Source organism: Trachemys scripta, chromosome 12, assembly GCF_013100865.1.
Source record: "Trachemys scripta elegans isolate TJP31775 chromosome 12, CAS_Tse_1.0, whole genome shotgun sequence".
Lineage (NCBI taxonomy): Eukaryota > Metazoa > Chordata > Testudines > Emydidae > Trachemys > Trachemys scripta.
Genome location: NC_048309.1, coordinates 5,660,844 through 5,681,591, shown reverse-complemented (window position 1 = coordinate 5,681,591; position 20,748 = coordinate 5,660,844). Strand labels below are relative to the sequence as shown.

The 20,748-nt window shown below is 46.4% G+C and overlaps 1 protein-coding gene across 8 annotated transcripts in view; it reads right to left on the bottom strand.

Moving 5' to 3' along the window:
- Positions 1-20,748, bottom strand: part of KCNQ2 (potassium voltage-gated channel subfamily Q member 2) — a 114,808-nt gene that overhangs the window by 39,561 nt on the left and 54,499 nt on the right. For 4 of the 8 annotated variants that reach the window (XM_034787232.1, XM_034787228.1, XM_034787235.1 and 1 more), the window contains exons 6-9: positions 14,974-15,084; positions 12,768-12,863; positions 10,095-10,189; positions 3,230-3,259 (exon numbers count right to left, since the gene is read on the bottom strand). In XM_034787232.1, the coding sequence (XP_034643123.1) occupies positions 3,230-3,259; positions 10,095-10,189; positions 12,768-12,863; positions 14,974-15,084 (332 nt within the window). Of the gene's footprint in view, positions 1-3,229; positions 3,260-9,768; positions 9,836-10,094; positions 10,190-12,767; positions 12,864-14,973; positions 15,085-20,748 lie in introns of all 8 variants that reach the window. The other 4 variants (XM_034787236.1, XM_034787230.1, XR_004647854.1 and 1 more) reach the window with 3 other exon arrangements.

The following is a 20,748-nucleotide window of genomic DNA, read 5'->3' as shown; positions in this document are numbered from 1 at the left end:
GCGAAAAAAGCAAGAAGGTGTCTCCTGCATGGGCAGGATCTCTTTGCTGACCTATGACCCAGCAGTTCAGATCTAAAACTGGGCTCTACACTTCAAGTAAAGGAGATTCTGCATTAGCTGTCAGCAGTCGCAGGACTGATATCTAGTCATTACAGGGCAAGAAGCATTACAGCATTTAGATGTTCCACCTGTCTTGGATGCACCTGTCCTTCCCAGATGAGCTATCACACTGGTCATAGACACTGGTCCACGTTTCTTATGCACCTACTCAGTCAATCTTGGAACAAAGCAGGGCATAATTATGGACGGTGTTCTTCAGCAGGTTTAAATCAAAAGGGCAACATTTTCAGTGGTCTTGCTTGACTGAACACAAATGATTACAAGAGCATGTGTGCCGCATGTACAAAACTCACATTTAAAAGCACAATGATCTATCCAGGCTAGCCACCCAAGTATGGACCCAGAGGGTCAGGCGGGCTTGTACTCGGGCTGCTAGGCCATGCTACTGCCAGAGCTGCAACGTCTATTTTTAGTGCACAGCTCAAACTGAGCTAGGGTGGGTCTGTCCACCCAGGTTGGGAGGCACGCTCCCAGCTGCAGTATAGCAGTCCCCTGAATGTGCTCAGGTGGCAGAGAATTGTGTGTGAAGTAGGGTGTGGTTGTGTTTTGTGCTAGGAAGTGGAAAAGAACCTGAGATTGTGGTGTTTGACATTTTCTCTCTCTCGTCCCAACATTCGCTTCACTTGCTTGAAGGGTGCATGTTTAAAGACCAGCAAGGCAAGAGGATGCACACTCCAAGGTACGGTACTACACATAGCTCATGCTACCCGGCACAGCAAAGGTTAGAATTCCTGCACAGGCTCCATTGGTTTGTACTTGTGGCTCCAGAGTGAATCGTCTCATCTCTCTCAGTAAATTGACCGCCCTGCTCTTGTTGATACATCACAAGAAACACAACACTAGCATCCGGCATTCCCTGCCACAGCAAAAGGAGCACAAAATTACTGTTGCTGGGAGCACAAATATTCAAGCATAACAGAGCCAGGGCCGTAGGGTTCTCATGCCTCAAAGCCCTCCACAAAAAAAATACAATACCATCGCAAAACACAACACGGGGAAAACAGCTGGACAAGGGAGTGTGCGCGCACACACACACACAGAACCGATAGTCATTATTTCATAATGCAGCCCCAGGGAGTGAAAAAGACTGAGCAACAGAGCAATGAGAAGACGTGGATGTCAGAGCTGGGTGGACAGCATGGTACTCTGAGAGGCCCAAGATGCTGCAAGTCCTGTCTCTGAGAGGAACCACACTTACAATGAACCCTCCTTTGCATTGTAGTTTTGTCTTTATGGGACAGAGAATGATATACACAAAATTGATAATAAGGAACCCCGTCTTATAGCTTTTACTCACACAAGCAGTCCCATTGACTTCACTGGAATTACTCTTGTTGGTAAGGCTTGCAGAACTGGGCCCTATGGGCTAGATCTTTGTTGGCGTCAATAGAGCTATGCTGATTTATACCAGCTGAGGATCTGTATGCATATGAATTTTGAATGCATATGAATTTTCAGCTGCAGTCCCTGATTTTTGCATGCCCATGTTTGCGTATGCAACTGATTCTGCTTGCAAAAATGCATAGACTCATTCTGCACTTAAATATGGGTACTCTGGGCACTGTTGTCAGGGTAGGCAAAAGTGCACATGCAAAGTTGAAGGCCAATTTGAGGCTGGCGGAAGTTTGGGCCCACTAACTTGCATAGGGTTTTCTTAGCTAAATTCCACTTAGTCTGTGCAAAATTGTTATGTACTGTAGCTACTGGGGCCTGATCCTTATTCCAATGAAGTCAATAGCCTAGGTGGCATTCAGGCCAGAACTAACCATGCAGTTGCTTTGTAATTGTAGAGTAGTAAGTCTGTACACAAATGGCTAAAATATAAAAATCGAGGTGAAGTATGTGTCCTGTAAAATAAACTATTTTCTGAAGTATGACTGTGTGGCTCTGACCTGAACAACTCTTCATAAATTTTCCAACTTCGGGAAGTTTGTAAATACCTTTATTTTATGGACGGCAAACAAGAGGCCAGTTTTTTATCTCCATTATACCAGGGTAAAGGCCTGATTTTCAAACCGAGCTTCCATTCTTTGCTGCAGTGAAGTATATCCACAACTCTGTACCTGCAGTTCATTGTTGCTTTTTTCCTGTAAATTCACTGCAGGGACAATGCAGTTCACTGTGGCTGTAAAACGTGCAACTGCAAAAACTGAGGCTGGGTTTGGAAAAACAGGCCTTCAATCAGATTGACATCAATGGAGTTGATGTGGATTTACTCTGTCGTAACAGAGAACAGAATCAGGCCTGCAATTTTGAAATGCAAAGCAGCAAATACGTGATCACTGTTCTCCTTCTTAAAATAAATATTTACTTTCCTTCGGGATTTCCTTCATGTATAACATATCCCTGTGATTTGAAAATCCACTTTTAGTAGCCACTGAGAAAATATCTATTCATAATAAATCTTTTACCTGTATCATATATAGATCCTTTCAACCTGAACGACCCCAAAAGGTTAGACTCACTGAATGAATTATTTACTGCAAACAGTTCGCTCAGCTCTAGCTCTGACTCAGAGGGAAAAGCGCCACCTACTGAATTGCTAACAACGCTCATAAACCTTGTTGAGGTTAAACTGCCCCTTCAAAAGCCAGCATGGGCTGTCAGGTGAGGTAAAAACGGTCATTTCGATTTAACATATCTTCATTGGTAGCTAGTGGCCACAGCTGCTACAACAAAGAGTGGATTGGGATAAGAGAGGGTTGGAGAGGAGAAAAAAGGGGTGAAGGAGAGGAAAAGTTGAGAGATGGACATAAGAAAAAAAGGATGGGAAAAGGGCAGAAAAGAACAGGGAGTTTTCTTGTTAACTGTCCTATGAATCTGAAGATGCTCATAACTTGAGCTAAGAAAACCAAGCTCATTGAGAAACCCCCTGTTCTCCTTCCTGACATTGCCACTTAGATGTACAGATCCCCAACGCTTGTGCAAACCACCAGCTAGACTGTAGATGAAGATGCATGGAATTGAGTGGGGAGGTTGATTTCGGAGCTTTTTTTTTAAAAAAACAACAACACGGGGTTTTGGTTGTATTACAGGCTTAGCATGTTATGGTCCCAGACGAGGAAGGAGTGACATAACACACGGTTTCAGATTCACATGCGCGTCATACCTGGAGGCACCATACGTTTGCGTTTGCGAGCTTTTCATGTGTTTCCACCAAAGAAAACAAAAGGGGTGAGGGAAAGAAAAACAGCAAAAGGGGGGGAGGGAGGGAGAAAAGAAACAGAAGAAAGAAAATTAGCATGTGAGCTACCGGTATTTCAATGAGCAGGTGTACTGTGAACCAGGCTTACAGGTGGCTGACAAACCTGAATTGGCTCCGGCATTCCCAACCTCAGTAGGACTACAAATTGCTGCATATCTGCATCGCCTTCAATAACGGCTAGTCTAGGGTTTGCTCAGAAAGCAAAGGTGGGCAAAAGAGATTGAGGCAAAAATGTAGAAACCTCCAACCTTTTGCAGACATACCCTGGGGGAATCGTTACACTCGGAGGTTCTGTCAGCAAAAAGCTGGGGCCTCTTCCTGGAATCACATGATCTCCTCACTCTAAAATGCTGACTAACGAGGGACCTCTCCAGAAGCATAGCTCCTGGGTTCAATGTGTCCAAGAATGAGGTTCAGAGGACCTACACTAATTCCATACCATAAGCATATCTCTAGCGGCCATTGATTTATACACAGGGAGAGCATTCCCATCAGGGATAATAATGTAGTCGAGAGCTGGGTATCATTATAACTGGTGGTGATGGACACAGTCCTTTTAAACAAATCTGGTTACAAATTTACCCAAAAGTTTCTGACGTCTGGGTGTATAAGTATGTACATGCATAAATGCCCATTACAATGTGCTTTTCGCTGCAGATTCAATATCGGCATGTATCCATATGTTTCACACATTTTATTTACTTGAACTTTGGTACTGACATACTTTGAGCGTAAGGGTTCAATTTTAGATTTTCTAAGAGTAAAATATCCTCCCAAAAGAAGTGGGCCTAACTCTACTGCAGTAGGTCAATGCAGTGAGGTTCCGGAGAAATCTGATGTTCCCCCAAGGCGTACGTAATAATTTTACAGTATGAAACAATCCATTCTTTGTGGGAGCAACATCGAGAAGACATGTAAGCCCGTGTCACAGGGATCCTGCTGACAGCTACTTCATGAGGAATAAGCAATACAATGTGAGCAAAAGATGAGTCAATGCCAACCTACCTGCTTTGTGCCAAGGTACCAGTCACCACAACTTACTTATCACGTGGAGGAAATACCCACTTCCCCATAACCACTTTCAAAACAGACTTATTCATCTGCTAGATTACAGCAGAGGTAACCCACGGCAGGGCTATCCTGTGTCATTTCAGGACATGGGACATGCCATCAGGGACTTATATTGCTTATTTCATTCGCCAGTTTGAAACATCATATGAATTCCTTAGGGAAGTGGGTAGAAGAGGGCAGAATGGACACTGTGCCTCTGTGTGTGATGAAAGCTACAGCCAGAATATAAAGTTAACCCTCCCCTTTTTTTAAGGGGGGGGGAACGATCTGTATTGAGCTTAGCCTGACGGATTCCAAGGGATATTGACATGGGAGGTGATACATTACAGAGCGAACCCCATCCCGTCAATCATTCCCTGTGGAAGGCTACTGATGTTTCTTGGAGGCAGCCAGGAGGATGTACCACATCGGATGAGTGACACCGGCACTCAGTGCTCAATTTGTAATGAACGAGGTGCCGGGGCTCTGAACTGCCCAGCCGAGAGGTGCCGGGGCTCTGAACTGCCCAGCCGAGAGGTGCCGGGGCTCTGAACTGCCCAGCCGAGAGGTGCCGGGGCTCTGAACTGCCCAGCCCAGAGGTGCCGGGGCTCTGAACTGCCCAGCCGAGAGGTGCCGGGGAGCTCTGAACTACCCAGCCGAGAGGTGCCGGGGAGCTCTGAACTACCCAGCCGAGAGGTGCCGGGGGGCTCTGAACTGCCCAGCCCAGAGGTGCCAGGGGGCTCTGAACTGCCCAGACGAGAGGTGCTGGGGCTCAACCGTGGCACAAATGAAGCATTGCTGGCACTGTGTTTCCTCCAGCATGTCGGGCACATTATGCAGCAGCACTTCGGTGGTTCATTTATATCATGGTAATTCTGGTTAAATGGCACACCTTTCCCTGTGTCAATTTAGCCACTGTAATAAGAGGATCTTCAATGGTTTACAAACGTTTATTAATACTGCTGACACCCATCTGAGGCCAGGTTTATTACCCCCATTTACAGTCAGGGAGATTTTGTTATGAAGAGGTTACAGTAAGTGACTTTTCCAAGATCATACCACAAGCCAGTGATAGCGCTGAGAACAGAACTCTGCTGTCCTGGCTCCCACTTCCATATCTATAACCTCCCAATCATACATACTCCCTGGATATGGTGTTATATGAGACTTCATAGTAATGGTAGTATTGCTACGTTTAGAAACTGTAGTACAATAGAAACCTGTTAAGCATTAACAAGGTGCAAACCAAATCCCTAGACATGCAGACCTGCCATTTGGGGAAGTTCATCAGATCTTGTTCCACATTCAGATCTGGCTCCAAACTATGTGGCTTAGGCCATATGTAACATATTGGTGGGACATGGTTTTCTTTTGACCATTTGGGTGACATTCACTGTATCTGCACATAGCACAATAATCAGGGTTTATGCAGGTGAAATTCGGTGGGAAAGGAAAGTGAATTGGAGACAAAATCTACCCTCCCCAACCCGTGGAAAATGCATTGGACTTCAGCCCTAGGGATACAATAATGGCCGTCCTTTGTGAGGGGTGTGATGGCCAGTGAACCCACGTATTCAAATGTCCCCAACCCTTAGTCACCTCCAGCTCCACCCTATGGGCCAGCCTGTGCAGGACTAGTGGTGACACCTCCTCCAGGGACCACAGCTCATGCAGTTGTCCCTCAAACGGTGCTTAATTGACTTGCATCAACTCCCCACCCCCACCCGCCATGAGTAACTCTCATCCTTGAGGGGGTTTTATTTAAGATGGCTCTACTCTTTCATAGGCTAAATTTCAATTCCATGCATCCAAAAGGTCTTCATTTAACTGACCAGATTAGTGTTCCACCTGGATTTCAGCTTTTGGTCCATGTGATGCAACGATTTTAACAGGTTAATTGCTTCAGCAAATAGTCACTGAAAAGGGTTTCACTGTATGTCCGGCTCTGTCCATAGGCTTATTCTTTCAAACAGCCTCCAGGCCTGATCCACCACAGCCCACCGAAATCAATGGCCATGCTGCCACGGACCACAACGGACCTTGGATCAGATCCAATGCTCTCACCCTCGCTGAGAGCTGACTTCGGTAGGAATTATTTAACCTCAATTAAAGGCAAGGAGAAGGGATGGGGACTCAATGAATGAGTGCAATGCTATTGGGAAACAGGTTTTTTAAATAAAACACTGAAGGTGGTTCATAAATGTCTTCAGCTGAAAGAAATAAACATAGGGAATGAATCCGGTTCAAAACTTGCTGACCATAATAGTAATGTGAGTTCCAGTGGAGTTTGAAAATGTATTAACAGACTGGCTGCAGGGTTTCTGATAGGCCCACCCACCCTAGGAAACGTATTCGGATTGGCTGCTAGGATTCCAAAATGTACCAATAATCAGGGAGAACAGAAACAGAACAGAAACAGATTTTTCTGCAGAAAAGGACCTAGACGAGAAGTTGGATATTAGTCAACAGTGTGCCCTTGTTGCCAAGAAGGCTAACGGCATTTTGGGCAGTATAAGTAGGGGCATTGCCAGCAGATCGAGGGACGTGATCATTCCCCTCTATTTGACATTGGTGAGGCCTCATCTGGAGTACTGTCTCCAATTTTGGGCCCCACACTACAAGAAGGATGTGGAAAAATTGGAAAGAGTCCAGCGGAGGGCAACAAAAATGATTAGGGGGCTGGAGCACATGACTTATGAGGAGAGGCTGAGGGAACTGGAATTGTTTAGTCTGCAGAAGAGAAGAATGAGGGGGGATTTGATAGCTGCTTTCAACTGCATGAAAGGGGGTTCCAAAGAGGATGGATCTAGACTGTTCTCAGTGGTGGCAGATGACAGAACAAGGAGTAATGGTCTCAAGTTGCAGAGGGGGAGGTTTAGGTTGGATATTAGGAAAAACTTTTTCACTAGGAGGGTGGTGAAGCACTGGAATGGGTTACCTAGGGAGGTGGTGGAATCTCCTTCTTTAGAGGTTTTTAAGGTCAGGCTTGACAAAGACCTGGCTGGGATGATTTAGTTGGGGTTGGTGCTGCTTTTAGCTGGGGTTGGTCCTGAGCAGGGGGTTGGACTAGATGACCTCCTGAGGTCCCTTCCAACCCTGGTATTCTATGATTCCATTATATGATTCTAATAGGCAGTTCTACTGTCTGACAGTTCCTCCCTGGGGTAAGAGACCTACCGTTCCAATACTGTACCATGCTATTCTCTAGTGGGGTAAAAAAGAAATCCGTGGGCTGTCTCAATGCCTGACAATGAGAATGACAAGACAACGGCTGGCACCATCAATCAATTCCTACTGTGGAACTAACCCGGTTGATTCATTCAGAATCACAGAGCGTCCTGTGTAGCTCCAGGTAAGCACATTAAAATGACAGGGCTGCACAATGCTGCCTGGCGATGCATTGCACGTTAAGCCTTGGATGTGTAAAATGACACTCATTTCTATTTTTGGCATCAAGGGAAATCCGTAACCGCCCCCACATCTTGGCATTGCCATATTGTGGAGCCTGCCTGTGGGGGCAGGGGAGCACAGTCTGTTTCGCCACATGCAGAGGACAGAGAGGGACTGCTGAAAAGGATTCTTATTTTTGTGAGCTTCTTTTCAGGGCATCATGCCTCATCCTGGGGATTTCCTAGGATTTTCCTAGGGAATTTCAGTGCATCTGCAAGTCCCACCCTGAAGGGAATGCCACTCTCCAGCTATCCCCACTCTAACTGGGGTCATTTAAGCTTCAAGTGCTGCCTTAGTATTAGCAAGAGGTCATTCCATTTAAACCATGCCAAACCGACACGGATGCCGTTCAAATGTGGTGGCTGCCCTGTAGCCAAGCAAATCAGATTTATTTCTTGCAGCTCTTCAGTCTTTCCCGGTTGTGTGGAGCTGCTCGTGGTGGGAGGGAGGGGCAGTGCACCTGGAAATCTGAATTTTCCACCTCTGGGACATGAGTTGCGGGGAGAGGGATCTGGCCCATGTGCTGCCTGGCCGTGGGGCCGGGGTGCTGCTGGCTTTCTGGGGATTGAGGATCAGTGTATCAGCCGGGGGCTGCATAGAGGATGGCTGGTGGGTAGGTGCTGAGAGCTGTATGGGAAGTGACAGCGTCTGGGGATTGTGAGGAGAAGGATGGAGGCTGTTTGGAGGGGTAGGGGAGAGGGCTGTGTGGGGACTGGCTGGTGGGTGAAGTGGGCTGGGCGCTGTGTGGGGTTCGGGCCTGGATTAGAGGTGAGGGCTGAGAGCTGTATGAGAAGCAGCTGGGGGGCTGACTGGGACAGATGGACGCTGGGAGTTGCCTGGAGAGTGAGGGCGGTAGGTGGGGGCTGGCTGGGAGAGCATGGTAACCCTCCTTGAGCCCCTCCCCTTCAGTCCCTGCCGATTGCCACCTCCTCCTCCTGGATTCAGCAGGGGCAGCAGAGAGGCTGCCTGGATATCAGGCACCACAGCCCCTCCCAACTGCCAGGAGAAGCACCTGCAGCCCTGCCTGATGTGTATGGGGACCCAGATGGGCTGTGTGACAGCACAATGGCACTGCCAGGTGTATGTGTGAGTCACACAAGATGCTGGGCTCCTGGCAGCCCTAGATTGCCCCCCTCCGCAGGGGCAGTTCAGGCTGCAGGCAGAGCTGTGACATACACAAGCAGTTTCTCCTATAGGTCTGATACCGGCAAAGCTGGGAGGTCAAACTTATCCGCAGGCCTCAGGGGTCAAGCCTCAGGTCTTAAATAAGCTGTATCCCCCCTGGCGTAAAAGCTCTGGAAGATGCCTGGGCATCCAAACCAGTTGTCTGGAAACAAACTTTTCTGCTGCTCTCCTCTTGAAGATGCAGGAGAACTCACTGGGGCTGGGGCAGTCCTGCCTACTGATCCGTCTGAGAGACGCTGTTATCCGATGTCACAAAGGCAAGCCTGGATTTCAGGCTGGGAGCCGTGTGTCCCTGATGCCATGACTGTCAGAAAGTGTCCACTTGCAGGGAAGGCTACAGTGACTATTTCATCAACATCTACCTTGGGCCATTTAGGATTTCCCTCTTATTGCAAGCAATTACCCAGTCTCAATATTTGAAGAGACACAGAAGGGGAGGCTTTGCCTCATTCAACCCCCACGGAGAGAGACGTGTGCTCTCTTTAATTTCTGAGAACCATTACAATAAAAATCAACGTCCTCTCTTTACCCCACCAGCCTAGGTGGAATCAGAGGAGGCTGCCAGATCCTGTGAATGCCAATCACGACTCAAGGAAGCAGTAAACAAAGTGCTGCCCTGGGGCAGAATGTCAGGACCAGACAAGGGATGGGAGCAGAAGTTTGCTGAAAGGCAGAAGAACCATTAGAATCCAGTTACAACGACATGACAGTGCAACTCAGAACAAAGATCTGCATGGCAAGGCAAAGGACGCATTTACCTACTTTCCAAGGCTGCTCTGGAGGAAGTCTTCACACTGCCGTAGCAATTGTCACAACACAATGCAACTACCAATGGATACAGAAAAATAAAGGTGAAAACAACAACACACACAAAAAAGAAAATTAATATCATGGACATTAAAATAAAGCAAAAAATAAATACCAAAAAAAAAGCCAAAAAGAAACTTAAAATTACACCAGCTCTTGCAAGCTTTTCAAATCAAATTTAAAAAATGTATTTAATTAATATAAAAAACTAATGGGCTGGATGGAGTCATTGGCCTCATGAAACAGGAACCTGTAAGAAGGGGTTTAAAGCAGGTACCTGTACATGGGAACGGTGACTGTCCGTTCATAGTACTGCCAGGTAGAGTGCAGGTCCGTTCGAGAGAGGTTGGTGGCATAGAACCTCCAAGCAGCCTGTGGAGGAGAAGGGAGATGTACATGTGAGTGAAAAACAGCTATAACTGTCCTTCCCACCCCAACCCTCCAATCCACAGCAAGAGAAATATGATCAGCAGATTCATCAGAGGACCAGAGTGCTAACCAGCTGCTAATGGAAGGGTTCTTCTGTTGATTCAGACCAGTATTTTTAAAAGAGATGACCAGACAATGAGCCTATGAAAATATACAGTAATGATTAGTACTGCTGCTCAGTAAACAGTTTAAAATTGTAGATGTATCCCTGGCTCATGGCACCCGCCTCTGAAAATGCTGCCCTCGCTTTGTGGCTGGTTGCGTTAAAAACAAAATAAAACAAACAAACAAGTCTTCGCTGGGGTTGTAAGCACCGGTTCGGAGTCAAGGGGAGCATCTCTGGAAATCTGCCCCTTCAAGACTCTCAGAGAACATCATCCTGATAGTCAATATCCATTCAGCTGGGATACACGTCAAAGTTTTCAAGTCAAAGGATTACATGGCTCATAAGTAGCTCAGTCTAGTAGCTGAAGAGCCTTTCTGCTTCCTAAACCCACCGGGTCAGTCTGTCACAGATCCACCCTTTGAGTCTGATTCTGATCTTAAATTGGTGCATCTCCATCGACTCCAACAGTGCTGCTACGCCTGATTTATGAGAGTCTGACTGAGACCTGAATCAGACCCTCTGCCTTGAATCAGCAGCTCTCATTGGGTTCCTGCTCTGCTGGGTTTTATTTATAAAGAACAGGGTCTCTGTAGCCTGGAAGACCTGCCAGTCCATGGCTTTACTGCTGCAATAGCAGACTGTTACTTAGATTACAATAGTGTCTTATGCACAGACATCTGTTTCCATCAAAAAATGCTTCCAACTGCAGCATCACATTCAGAGACATTTTCTCTTTGCATAAAACCCATTTGGGGAAAACAGGCTGAATTAATGAATTGTCTGCATCGTGTAGTAACGAAATCAGCTTGAATGTTGTCTTTTCTCCCCCCAGACTGGCTGACAGCATCTGCTGTCATCCTGTGGATGATTTCCTTGCATTTATTTTCAGGGCTGCTGTCTAGCACCTTTTGAGCTGCCTCAAAATGCCACCTTCCCTCCTCCTCCAGAGAGTCTCAAAGAATAATGAATCGGAAATGATTCGTCTGAGACAGTTTAATAGAAAGGTTCCTTGCTTGAGTCCCAGATGTTGGTCCCTTGGGTTCATTTCCCATCTGGAATGTTCTTCAAACGTGTCACTTGCACTGTTTCATGCCTTAGCGGTATTCTTCAGTGCAAGAATAAAGAGTACGTCTACACTGCAAATCTCCCCCTCCCCCGGCACCAGTGAGGCACAGAGCCCAGGTCAACTGATTTGAGCTCACAAGGTTTGCACAACAGGGCTAACAATAGCAGTGTAGATGTTTGAGCTCAGGGTTGCTGGATTTCAGAGCCCAGGCTCCAGCCCAAGCCACAACGTCTACACTTCTATTTTGAGCCCTGCAGCCCGAGCCCTGAAAGCCCCTCAGTTTATCCGAGCTCAGAGACTCGCTGCCGCGGGTCTATTTTCGCAGTGTAGATGGACCCTATGTGTCCATTCCTAGGAGGCTGGTTACAAGGGGTTAGGGTTTTTCCACAGCTCAAAGAAGTCCATGGGAAGACTCTCATCGATTTTGATGGGAATTAGGCAAGGCCCACAATGAAGAAGACCTTATAAGGAGAGGGAAGTGTACCTGAAACTCTACTTTGCACTAGAATGACTTTCAAATACTCTACCTAGAAACAGCATCCGTACCTGGAGGAGGCAAAGCGGCTTTTTTTTTTTTTTACGGTGGTCTTTCTACACTGAAGACATGGGGCTAAACCATCAGCTGAGTTGAGGGGGGTAAAGAAGAGGTGGCTTTATGCCACCTTTTTGTTCCCCAATTCTGGACTGGCTGTGGGGCCAAAATGGCCCCATAGGGACCACTGCACCAGCTGAAGACCAGGCAGAGCTCTGGTCACTTCACCCCAGCCATGGCACGGCCCCTCCACACCCCCTACGTGTAGATGATGTGGAGCCTCTTTGCCAGCAGGAATCTTCGGCTGTCCCACTAGGGGAGGTTTCTGTCTGAGGCTGTGGAAAGCAGTCAGAGCAGGGTCCGAGGACCTGGCCGGTCGAGTCAACTGTGGGTGAGGCCAGGAGTGGAATGAACGTGCCAGTCTCAGCTTAGCCCATAGCAGACACATATTCACTTCCCCCGGGGTGCGATTTCCAGGCTCCAGGAGGGCAGGTGGAGATGCAGTGACAGAGCTAGGTGGAGAGAACATGCACAACACCTGTCTGCACTATGCCTTGTCCGGCAGCCCAGGAATCCGCTCAATTCTATGAGTGTGAAAAGATCTCCCTTAATTAAAGACAATTACTCAGAAGCAATTCTGCTAAAACGGTCCAGATAGACAGGCTCCTTTGTCAGTTCATTCCTAGCCAGGTATTGTAACAGACAAAAAACCCATCCACCCTGTACAGTCATCTCTGCTGAGACAGAGCAGCTGCTGGCATCAGGGGAGTTCACGCAGCGCATCTCTGTCGTCAGGATCGGGGCACTGCTTGCTAACCTGAATCAGGCCCGCTGCAGGGTTTCGCCGCTTCTCAAAGTGCTTTTGCCGATGCTGTTCTTGAACCTTCAGGGCAAAGCCAGAACCTAAAATGCCCTGGAAGAAAGAATGAACGAGACCATTTGGAGTAATCTATGCGTTAGCCTTGCTCTAAAGGGTTGTGTTTGTGATAGCCCTACCCTGACAGCTCGCTTTCTCCTCTGATTTGTTCTCTTCTCATTTTCTGTCCCATTGAGATCATCTTGTACTTCCCCTCTCCCTAAGATAATAATTTCCACCCACTGTAAAATGCTATGACTGAGCGATATGGAGTCTGGGGGTAAATGTTTTCCTTCTCTCAGGTGTTGCAATAAAGTGTAAGCAGTTCACCCAGTGCTGCAGTTCCAGCAAGAAAAAAAGCAATTTTCTGCAATGAACTCCCAAACTTTTGCAAAAATGATTGTGATAGCTTAATAAAATCTCCCCAGTGGCCCAGGAGCGAGAAATGGCACTATCACTGGATTGTGACTATTTGGGGACAAAAACAAGGCCAATGGTTTCAGTTGCCCAAATATTGGTAAAAAGAACGAGGAGTACGTGTGGCACCTTAGAGACTAACAAATTTATTTGGGCATAAGCTTTCGTGGGCTAAAACCCACTTCATCGGATGCATGCAGTGGAAAATACAGTAGGAAGATATATATATACAGAGAACAGCGAAAAAATGGGTGTTGCCATACCAACTATAACAAGATTAATCAATTAAGGTGGGCTATTATCAGTAGGAGAAAAAAAACTTTTGTAGTGATAATCAGGATGACCTAGGGGAAAATTAGCATGGGGAAATAGTTTTTACTTTGTGTAATGACCCATCCATTCCCAGTCTTTATTCAAGCCTAATTTAATGGTGTTTATTTTGCAGCACACAAGCCAGAATTTTTATCCTGTCCTATAATTCCCATCATGCCCCTTATTTATTCATATCTAAGGAAGCCAGTGAGTGCATGCAGTATGAATATACAACTGTAGCTCTCTCGTGTTGTCCTCTATGTTGATTCAAAGGAGTATGTGTAGCCAGAATACAGAGTTGCAAGGAACATATTACGCTATTGTTACTTGGCTGTTTTTTTCTGATCAGTTCCAGTCCACAGAGATGTAAGCCCAAATAGTCTTCAGTATTATGTGGTTGTTTTCATGTTCCTTGAAATGCCATGTTCGTGGCAGGAAACAAAAAACCAAAACACAGGACCAAACTTTCAAAAATGTGCAGCCCCCTCAACTGGGACCAGGTTTTCAGGAGAGCTTGGCACATTTTTAAAAAAAACGTTCAGTTTGTGGGAGCTGAGAGTTTTTGGAAAGTCTGGCTCCAGTTATGGGTGCTGGGCACTTGAAAGCTAATCTGAAGGGCTTCACTGTAACTAATGGGAAAGTGCTCACCAATGGGAAAGGGTTGCTCAGTCAAACCCTTTGTGTTTCTCTCTCATAAATAAGGATTAATTAAAAAAACTCCTTTCATGCATAAGCCTTGGAACAGATCCTTTGCTGCTGTAAATCAATGTGGCTACACTGATTTACACCAGCTCAGAATCCAGCCCTATGTATCTTATCTATGCAAAAGACAGAGATGTTCTAATCTTTTAGTTAAGAAGACTAAATCCTGAGAGGCACCAGGCAGACACAATGCTCACTGCAGTCCCTGGGCATCTCAGGGTCCTGCTCCTCTTAGTCAGTGTTGCCAACTCTCATGATTTTATCACAAGTCTCACGATAGTTGATGTTTTTCCTTAAAACCCCAGCTCTTGGATTCATGTGATTATGTGATTTTATTTAAAACAAAAATAAGTGTATCACCCTCATGATTGCAGAGAAAAGCTCAAAAATGTAAACCCTAAACGTTAAAAAAACAGAAAGCAAATCCAAATAAATCCCAAAATGTGTCCTCCCCCGCCCCCCCACCAATCTCATGACTCCATAAGGCAGCCTCACGACCTTCTGGGGCATGACTCATGAATTTTGAACACTGGGTGCTGGCAGTACTAGGTTTTGGCCATTGAGCTGAAATCCTTTTGCTGCAATAAGTAATTAAATGACTGCCAAGGTAACAACATCATCAAAAAAATTGGAGAGAGCCGTACAAGCGAGATGGCAGCCTCAGTGAATGTAAGTGGGACTGTCTAGAGAAAAGATTGTGTTCTGCTTTCACGGTAATGTTTGGGTGCTTACTTACAGCAGGGAGGGCAAAAAAGGAGACCCCGATGAGGGTGAAAGTTGCAGCCAGGAGACGCCCATTCCAGGTCTGTGGATACTTGTCCCCATAACCGATGGTGGTGAGTGTAATCTGAGGAAAGAGAAAGTCAAAGCCTGTTCACTCCTGTGCCTTTTGGCTGGCCCCATATTGAAAACTGAAACAACAGCTGAATGCAATTCTCTCTTCTGCATAATCTCCCCCTTCCCTGGTTATTCTTATGCCAGCTCCCAGGATTCTATCCTGTAGGGTACTTCACTGGCCTATTCATCACTGTGGCCATTTCTATAGAAATACATATGTACAGAGGGGTGTGGGAGCCCCATAGATAAGTTTACAGGATCTTTTATGTTCGCTACTGCGATGGAGCCACATTGCTGAGTACTTACAGAGGCAGTGCAAAGTTCCTCTGCTTGCTATATCTGTGCACAATGGAAACTGGTTTACAGAATTGAAAAACTGGTTGAAAGAATTGGGTCTGTTTAGTCTAGAGAACAGAAGGCTCAGTGGGGACATAAGTCTTCAAATATGTAAAAAAGGACAGTGATCAATTGTTCTCCAGGTCCGTCCAGGGTAGGACAAGAAGTAATCAACTTTACAGCCAGTGAGACTTAGGTTAGATATTAGGAAAAACTTTCTAACTATAAGCTCTGGGTTAGGTTACCTGGCTGGTGGCAGAATCCCCACCCCTGGAGCGGTTAAGAACAGGTTAGACAAATATCTGTCAGGGATGATCTAGGTATATGTAATCCTGCCTCAGTGTGTGTGCTGGACCCCATGGCCCCTCGAGGTTCCCTTCCAGCCCGGCATTTCTACGATTCACTCACAGCAGAGTCACAAATTCTTTCTTTCTTGTGCCTACGTATCTGCCCTTAGCACAATGGCTGCTCCCAGCAGCTGCCAGCTACAATCAACAACGTACTGCCACAGACACACCGTCTACAGGGGGGAAACGGCATCTTGCCAAGGCAACTTCAGAGGTGTTCTAGCCATCTGCCTCAGCATCCCCATCACCCGAGTATCTCGGATCCTCCCAAAGATCTGTGGATGTATCCTCAGGCACCCCATGTATTGCTATCCCCATTTCACAGTGGGGGAAGCTGAGATTTAACCCTTCCTTGGTGCCACTACCAGGAGGCAGCTTGTATCTCTTCTACTATGGGGCTGCCCTACTGCCATTGGCCGGGCACACATCTCCCAGGCACAGGATCACCCCAGCCATGCCTCCTCCCATCCCACTCTCTCCCTTCATTCTCTGGACCCCCCAGCTCGTCCCAGACCACCTCTGCGGTAGGAGGGAGGGGTTCCACAGAGGTGCTGCGGAGTTTACACCAGTTCTAGGGCCCCTTTCTACCAGCTTATCTTGCCTATGTTCACCCAGGGAATCCGTGGCAGAGCTAGGCACTGAACCCAGAGCCTCTGATTGCCAGTCCAGTGCGAAAAGCACCAGGCCATCCTTCCTGCATGCTGTGCGGAGGGATACGAGCTTTTACTTCCGTCCCTCCGAATGGGCAGCTTTTCTCATTAAACAGGCATATACACATCACTGCCTTCTGGGGAGAAGGCGTCTGCGCTTTAGTCCAAAGCTTCCATGTAGGAGACGGAATGGCTCCTTCAGGGCTGAGAACAATAACCCAGTATTCCCCAAACTCACATCAAGCATTTCAGCTGAGGATCTTTCAAATGAGGCACAGTTATTTCCATGCATAAAGGTCTGAAACTGTTTATTCCTAATCTTTCCAAAAGTGCCTATTAACTGGTTTCCCTTCCAATTTCAAAACAGCGCAGTACCCTGAAGGTAGGAATTACTGCTGCTTAATACAGCCTGATTCACGACTGTGAATATATTACTGATTATATTGCTATACTATTCCAAGCAGGGGTTGGGATGTTGGCATGTATGCGTGTTGTGGGAGATTTGCAAAGATACCCTTGAACTCCAGAATGCAGGAGAAGAGACCGGTATAGCGTTACTGCCAAGATTCTGCTGGCAAAGGATGGAGAAACTTAGGCTTGTAGCCTCCAGCAATGGAAAGTCCACCCAGAGCAGGGTCACAGCGGGCTACAACCCTGCTTCCCCAGGTGGTCCAGCACAGCCCACAAAGTGGGTGGAGCAAGCCAGGATGGGGTGAAGCAGGCAGGGATGCGGTGAAATCAGAACATCTTCCAGGCAGCCTCTGTAAGCAGCACTATGTATTCCTCTCCAGAATTGAAACTGCCCCTCCTCTTCAACTGCTTCGGGTACAGCTGCCTCTGAAGGTTCAAACTGCACCCCAGCCCTGCACCTATGGGGTTAATTAAACCTACTGCACATTAACTTAAAACAAACTCATTTTTATACAAAGAAAAATATAATCAGTGGCTTTCCCTGAAGCATTTTATAGCCCATAAGCACTATAAACGCTTTCCATTAGATGCCATTTAGACAAAATATTTAGCAAAAAGCATCTTAATGATTGTTCTATATTGAAACACATCTTGGAAACCAGTTTTATTCTATATTCACTGAGATGTTACTACACAGATTTCAGGAGGGAGTTATCTAGGCCGGAGCCACTACGTGCAGGTCCAGAAAAGGAGCCAAACATTCCCCAAATATGGGGGGTGCTTGCATTTGGAGTTTGAATTCAGACCTACCTCTTTGTTGTTATTTATTTGTGCTGAAGTAGTGCCTACAGGTCAGATCCCATTGTGCTAGGCACTGTATAAATATACAACAAAGAGACAGCCCCCTGCCCTGAAGAAAGAACTCACAATCTAAGGAATATGTGATCAATCACTCCTCCATTAAAGAAAGTGTTGCTACAGACATAAAAACAAATACAATCCTGTAAGGAAGGATTGAACTTAGATACAAACTCGTCTTAGATAGTTCTTCTGCCCTGTACCATTCACTGTCAGTTCCAGGGCCACTGATCAGTATTTCAGGACCACGGTCAGTGATCAGAACAGTGGAAGGTCAGATTTGTTCTTCCCCAGAGACAGGTCTAATTTGCAAAATTTGGAACTCAGGTGAAATCCTGACCCCACCGACGTCAATGACAAAACTCCAATTGATTTCTATGAGGCTAGCAGATCACCCCTGAATTTCAAACCCCCTGTGGCCGTCTGCTCCCTGACTTCCAGCAATCAGGGAGTTAAATCTTTATTTAGACCTCACACAAAGTGAAATATTGAAGCAGGGTTGGGAGTGATGGCTCGATAAGGCTCTCAGAGGAATACCAGAAGCTGTACGAGTGGTTATTTGATAGTACAACTGTTCCAAATTTTCAATGGAAATTTTCATTGCAATTTTGAATATCAATGAAAAAAAACCTATGGGAAAAATATTCAGTGAAGTGTTTGCAATATTTTCCCCATTTTTGAGCAGCTCCGTTTGACAGATAAAAAGAATAGCTCCAAGTAAGTTGTCTTGGAGGGGAGGGAAGGGTAGTAAACTTGGCTTTGAATTTTTCTCATTGTTTGTTTTCTAGTTACTTCAAAGCACGCTTTGTTTTCCTAACTGTAACCAATGTGCTTGAAAACCTTGATGAGCAATTTACTAACAACAGTCTTCCCATTGTTGAATCAGCTGATTCCTCCCAAAGCTTGGAGCTGTTAAGATCTCGGATTTTGGTTGGGGGCCCATCTGTAGGTTTTAACAAGCTTTGTCTTGAAGCCAAGACTGGCTTCCAGAAGTGTTGGAGCAGGAGAACAATAGACAAAGTAGATTAGAACCTTGTTAATTCTCCCTTTGTTAATCTGCTAATCCAATAATTCACACACTCACACACACAAAGAAAAACTAAACAACAGCAGTGTCCTCTCTGCACTTGTCAGCAAAGATTTAATAGCACAGTGACTTCACGACTGAAAGCATTCTATTACTAAGAGCTCATTTTTTACAAAATGTGCTCCAGTGCATTTAACAGCACATTATGATGTATTATTATGAATAATTAAAAGCAAATAGCACTTGTCAAAATACAGGCTCAAAATGCATTTAGTAATTCAGTATCTCTGGTAGATATGGCTCAACTGTTCTGGTGCAACTAAGTCCATGGTAGGAGGTGATATTGAGTTGTAATATCCCAGTGGGAGGTCCTGGAAGCATTGTGCCTCTGATATTCCTAGTGACCCCACAGAGCACAAGTGCTGTTCCAACCTTGAAAGCCATGGTCCGGACTCCTTTGAGAAGACTGGTATGAGGAGCATTTCCTCCAGGAAGCCTGGGAGATGTTCACCAACTAACACCGACTTGGGCTGAAGCACATTTAAGGATTGAGGCTATTTAGTGCTTGCTAAGTAAATATTTGGGTTGATTGTGTGCTTTATCCCTTCCCGCCAGCCCTTTGGAAGAAGCCTATTGTCTTAAGCAGGCAACTGTTCAGCGCTGGAGCTTGGGTGGGATTCTCCAAAATGCTGAAGCCCAATGCGACTTGTGTGGCTAATTACTTAGACCTTGTCTATACTTGTCGGGTACATGTGGCTACATGCTGCAACACGGGGGCTGGAACAATGTGTATCGTGGGGGTGCCGAGAGCCATTGAACCAAACTGTAAACCCTGTATATGATGGAAACCCCTTCAAACGAGGGGGTGAGGCAGCACCTTCAGCACCCCTAGTTCCAGCGCCTATGCGCTGCAGTGAAAAGCAAGATGCGTCCCCACTGTCTGAGGTGTGTTGCAACACGCAGCAGTGAAAGGCTCCGGCACAGGGGAGCCTGTCTCTGCTTCCAGAGTCTTTCACTGAGATGGGGAAAGGAGCCAGGAGGCAGCGGGATGCTACAAGGCTAAAAATAGCAGTTTAGATGGGGCGGGCACTGCCTAGGCCTGCAGAGAGCCATGTAGGGTATATACCCGTGGGTTCAGGCACATAGGGCACTCGACTCGCCTAAGAAGTGCCTCACCATCTACCCGGCCATTTATACCCATGTTAGTTGGGCATGCAGCGTCTGTACGCTACACACCACCGTAAGTGTAGACCTGCCCTTAGGCACCTTTGAAAATCCCATTCTTTGTCTATGGTCAATATCTAGCACTGTTTGGACGCCAGCGGACTAACAACAGCAGAACTTGCCTCAGACAGCTCTTGAACTCCCAGCGTTTCAAGACTACGGTTGGGTCCAACTTGTATGAGGCTTATATTGGAAGGCCAGTGAACTCCTCCTCCACCTTATGTGCCTGCATAAGCGCAGAGCTCACTCTGGTCCACATGGTTTGTTGCTTATTCACTAGGAGTCTACTCCAAAGCCCATTGAAGCCAATGGGAATCTTTCCATTGGCCAAATTCCATCCCCAAGCGGAGTCCCCCAGTCATTAGCATGAATTAATTAGGTTCTGCTGAACTGCTCTCATTGCAGAAGACCAAAGCGGGAAGGCAGATCACATCCCAACAAGGCTTGCTAAAGAATAATAACCCCAGTGGCATGGGACTTATGCCTGAGGCATAAGGGACCCTTATAAGTGAGGAAAATTAAATGAGAGAGGACACAGAGAAAGGATGACAAACCTCCTTGTAGCCACAAACACGGAAGAAACGTGGGTAGTAATACTTAGCACCTCTAGGCAGCTTGAAGTGTTCAAAGCACTTTACCAAAAATGAGTCAAATTCTTCTCTCTGTTGCCCTCAGGTAAGAGGAGAATTAGTTAACTAATCCTGGTCATCCCTCTGAAGTAGGAGAGCATCGTTATTCCTATTTTACAGGTGGGAAACCTGAGGTACAGAGACATTACGAGACTTGCCCAAGGCCAAATGGTATGCTGTGGCAGAGCTTAG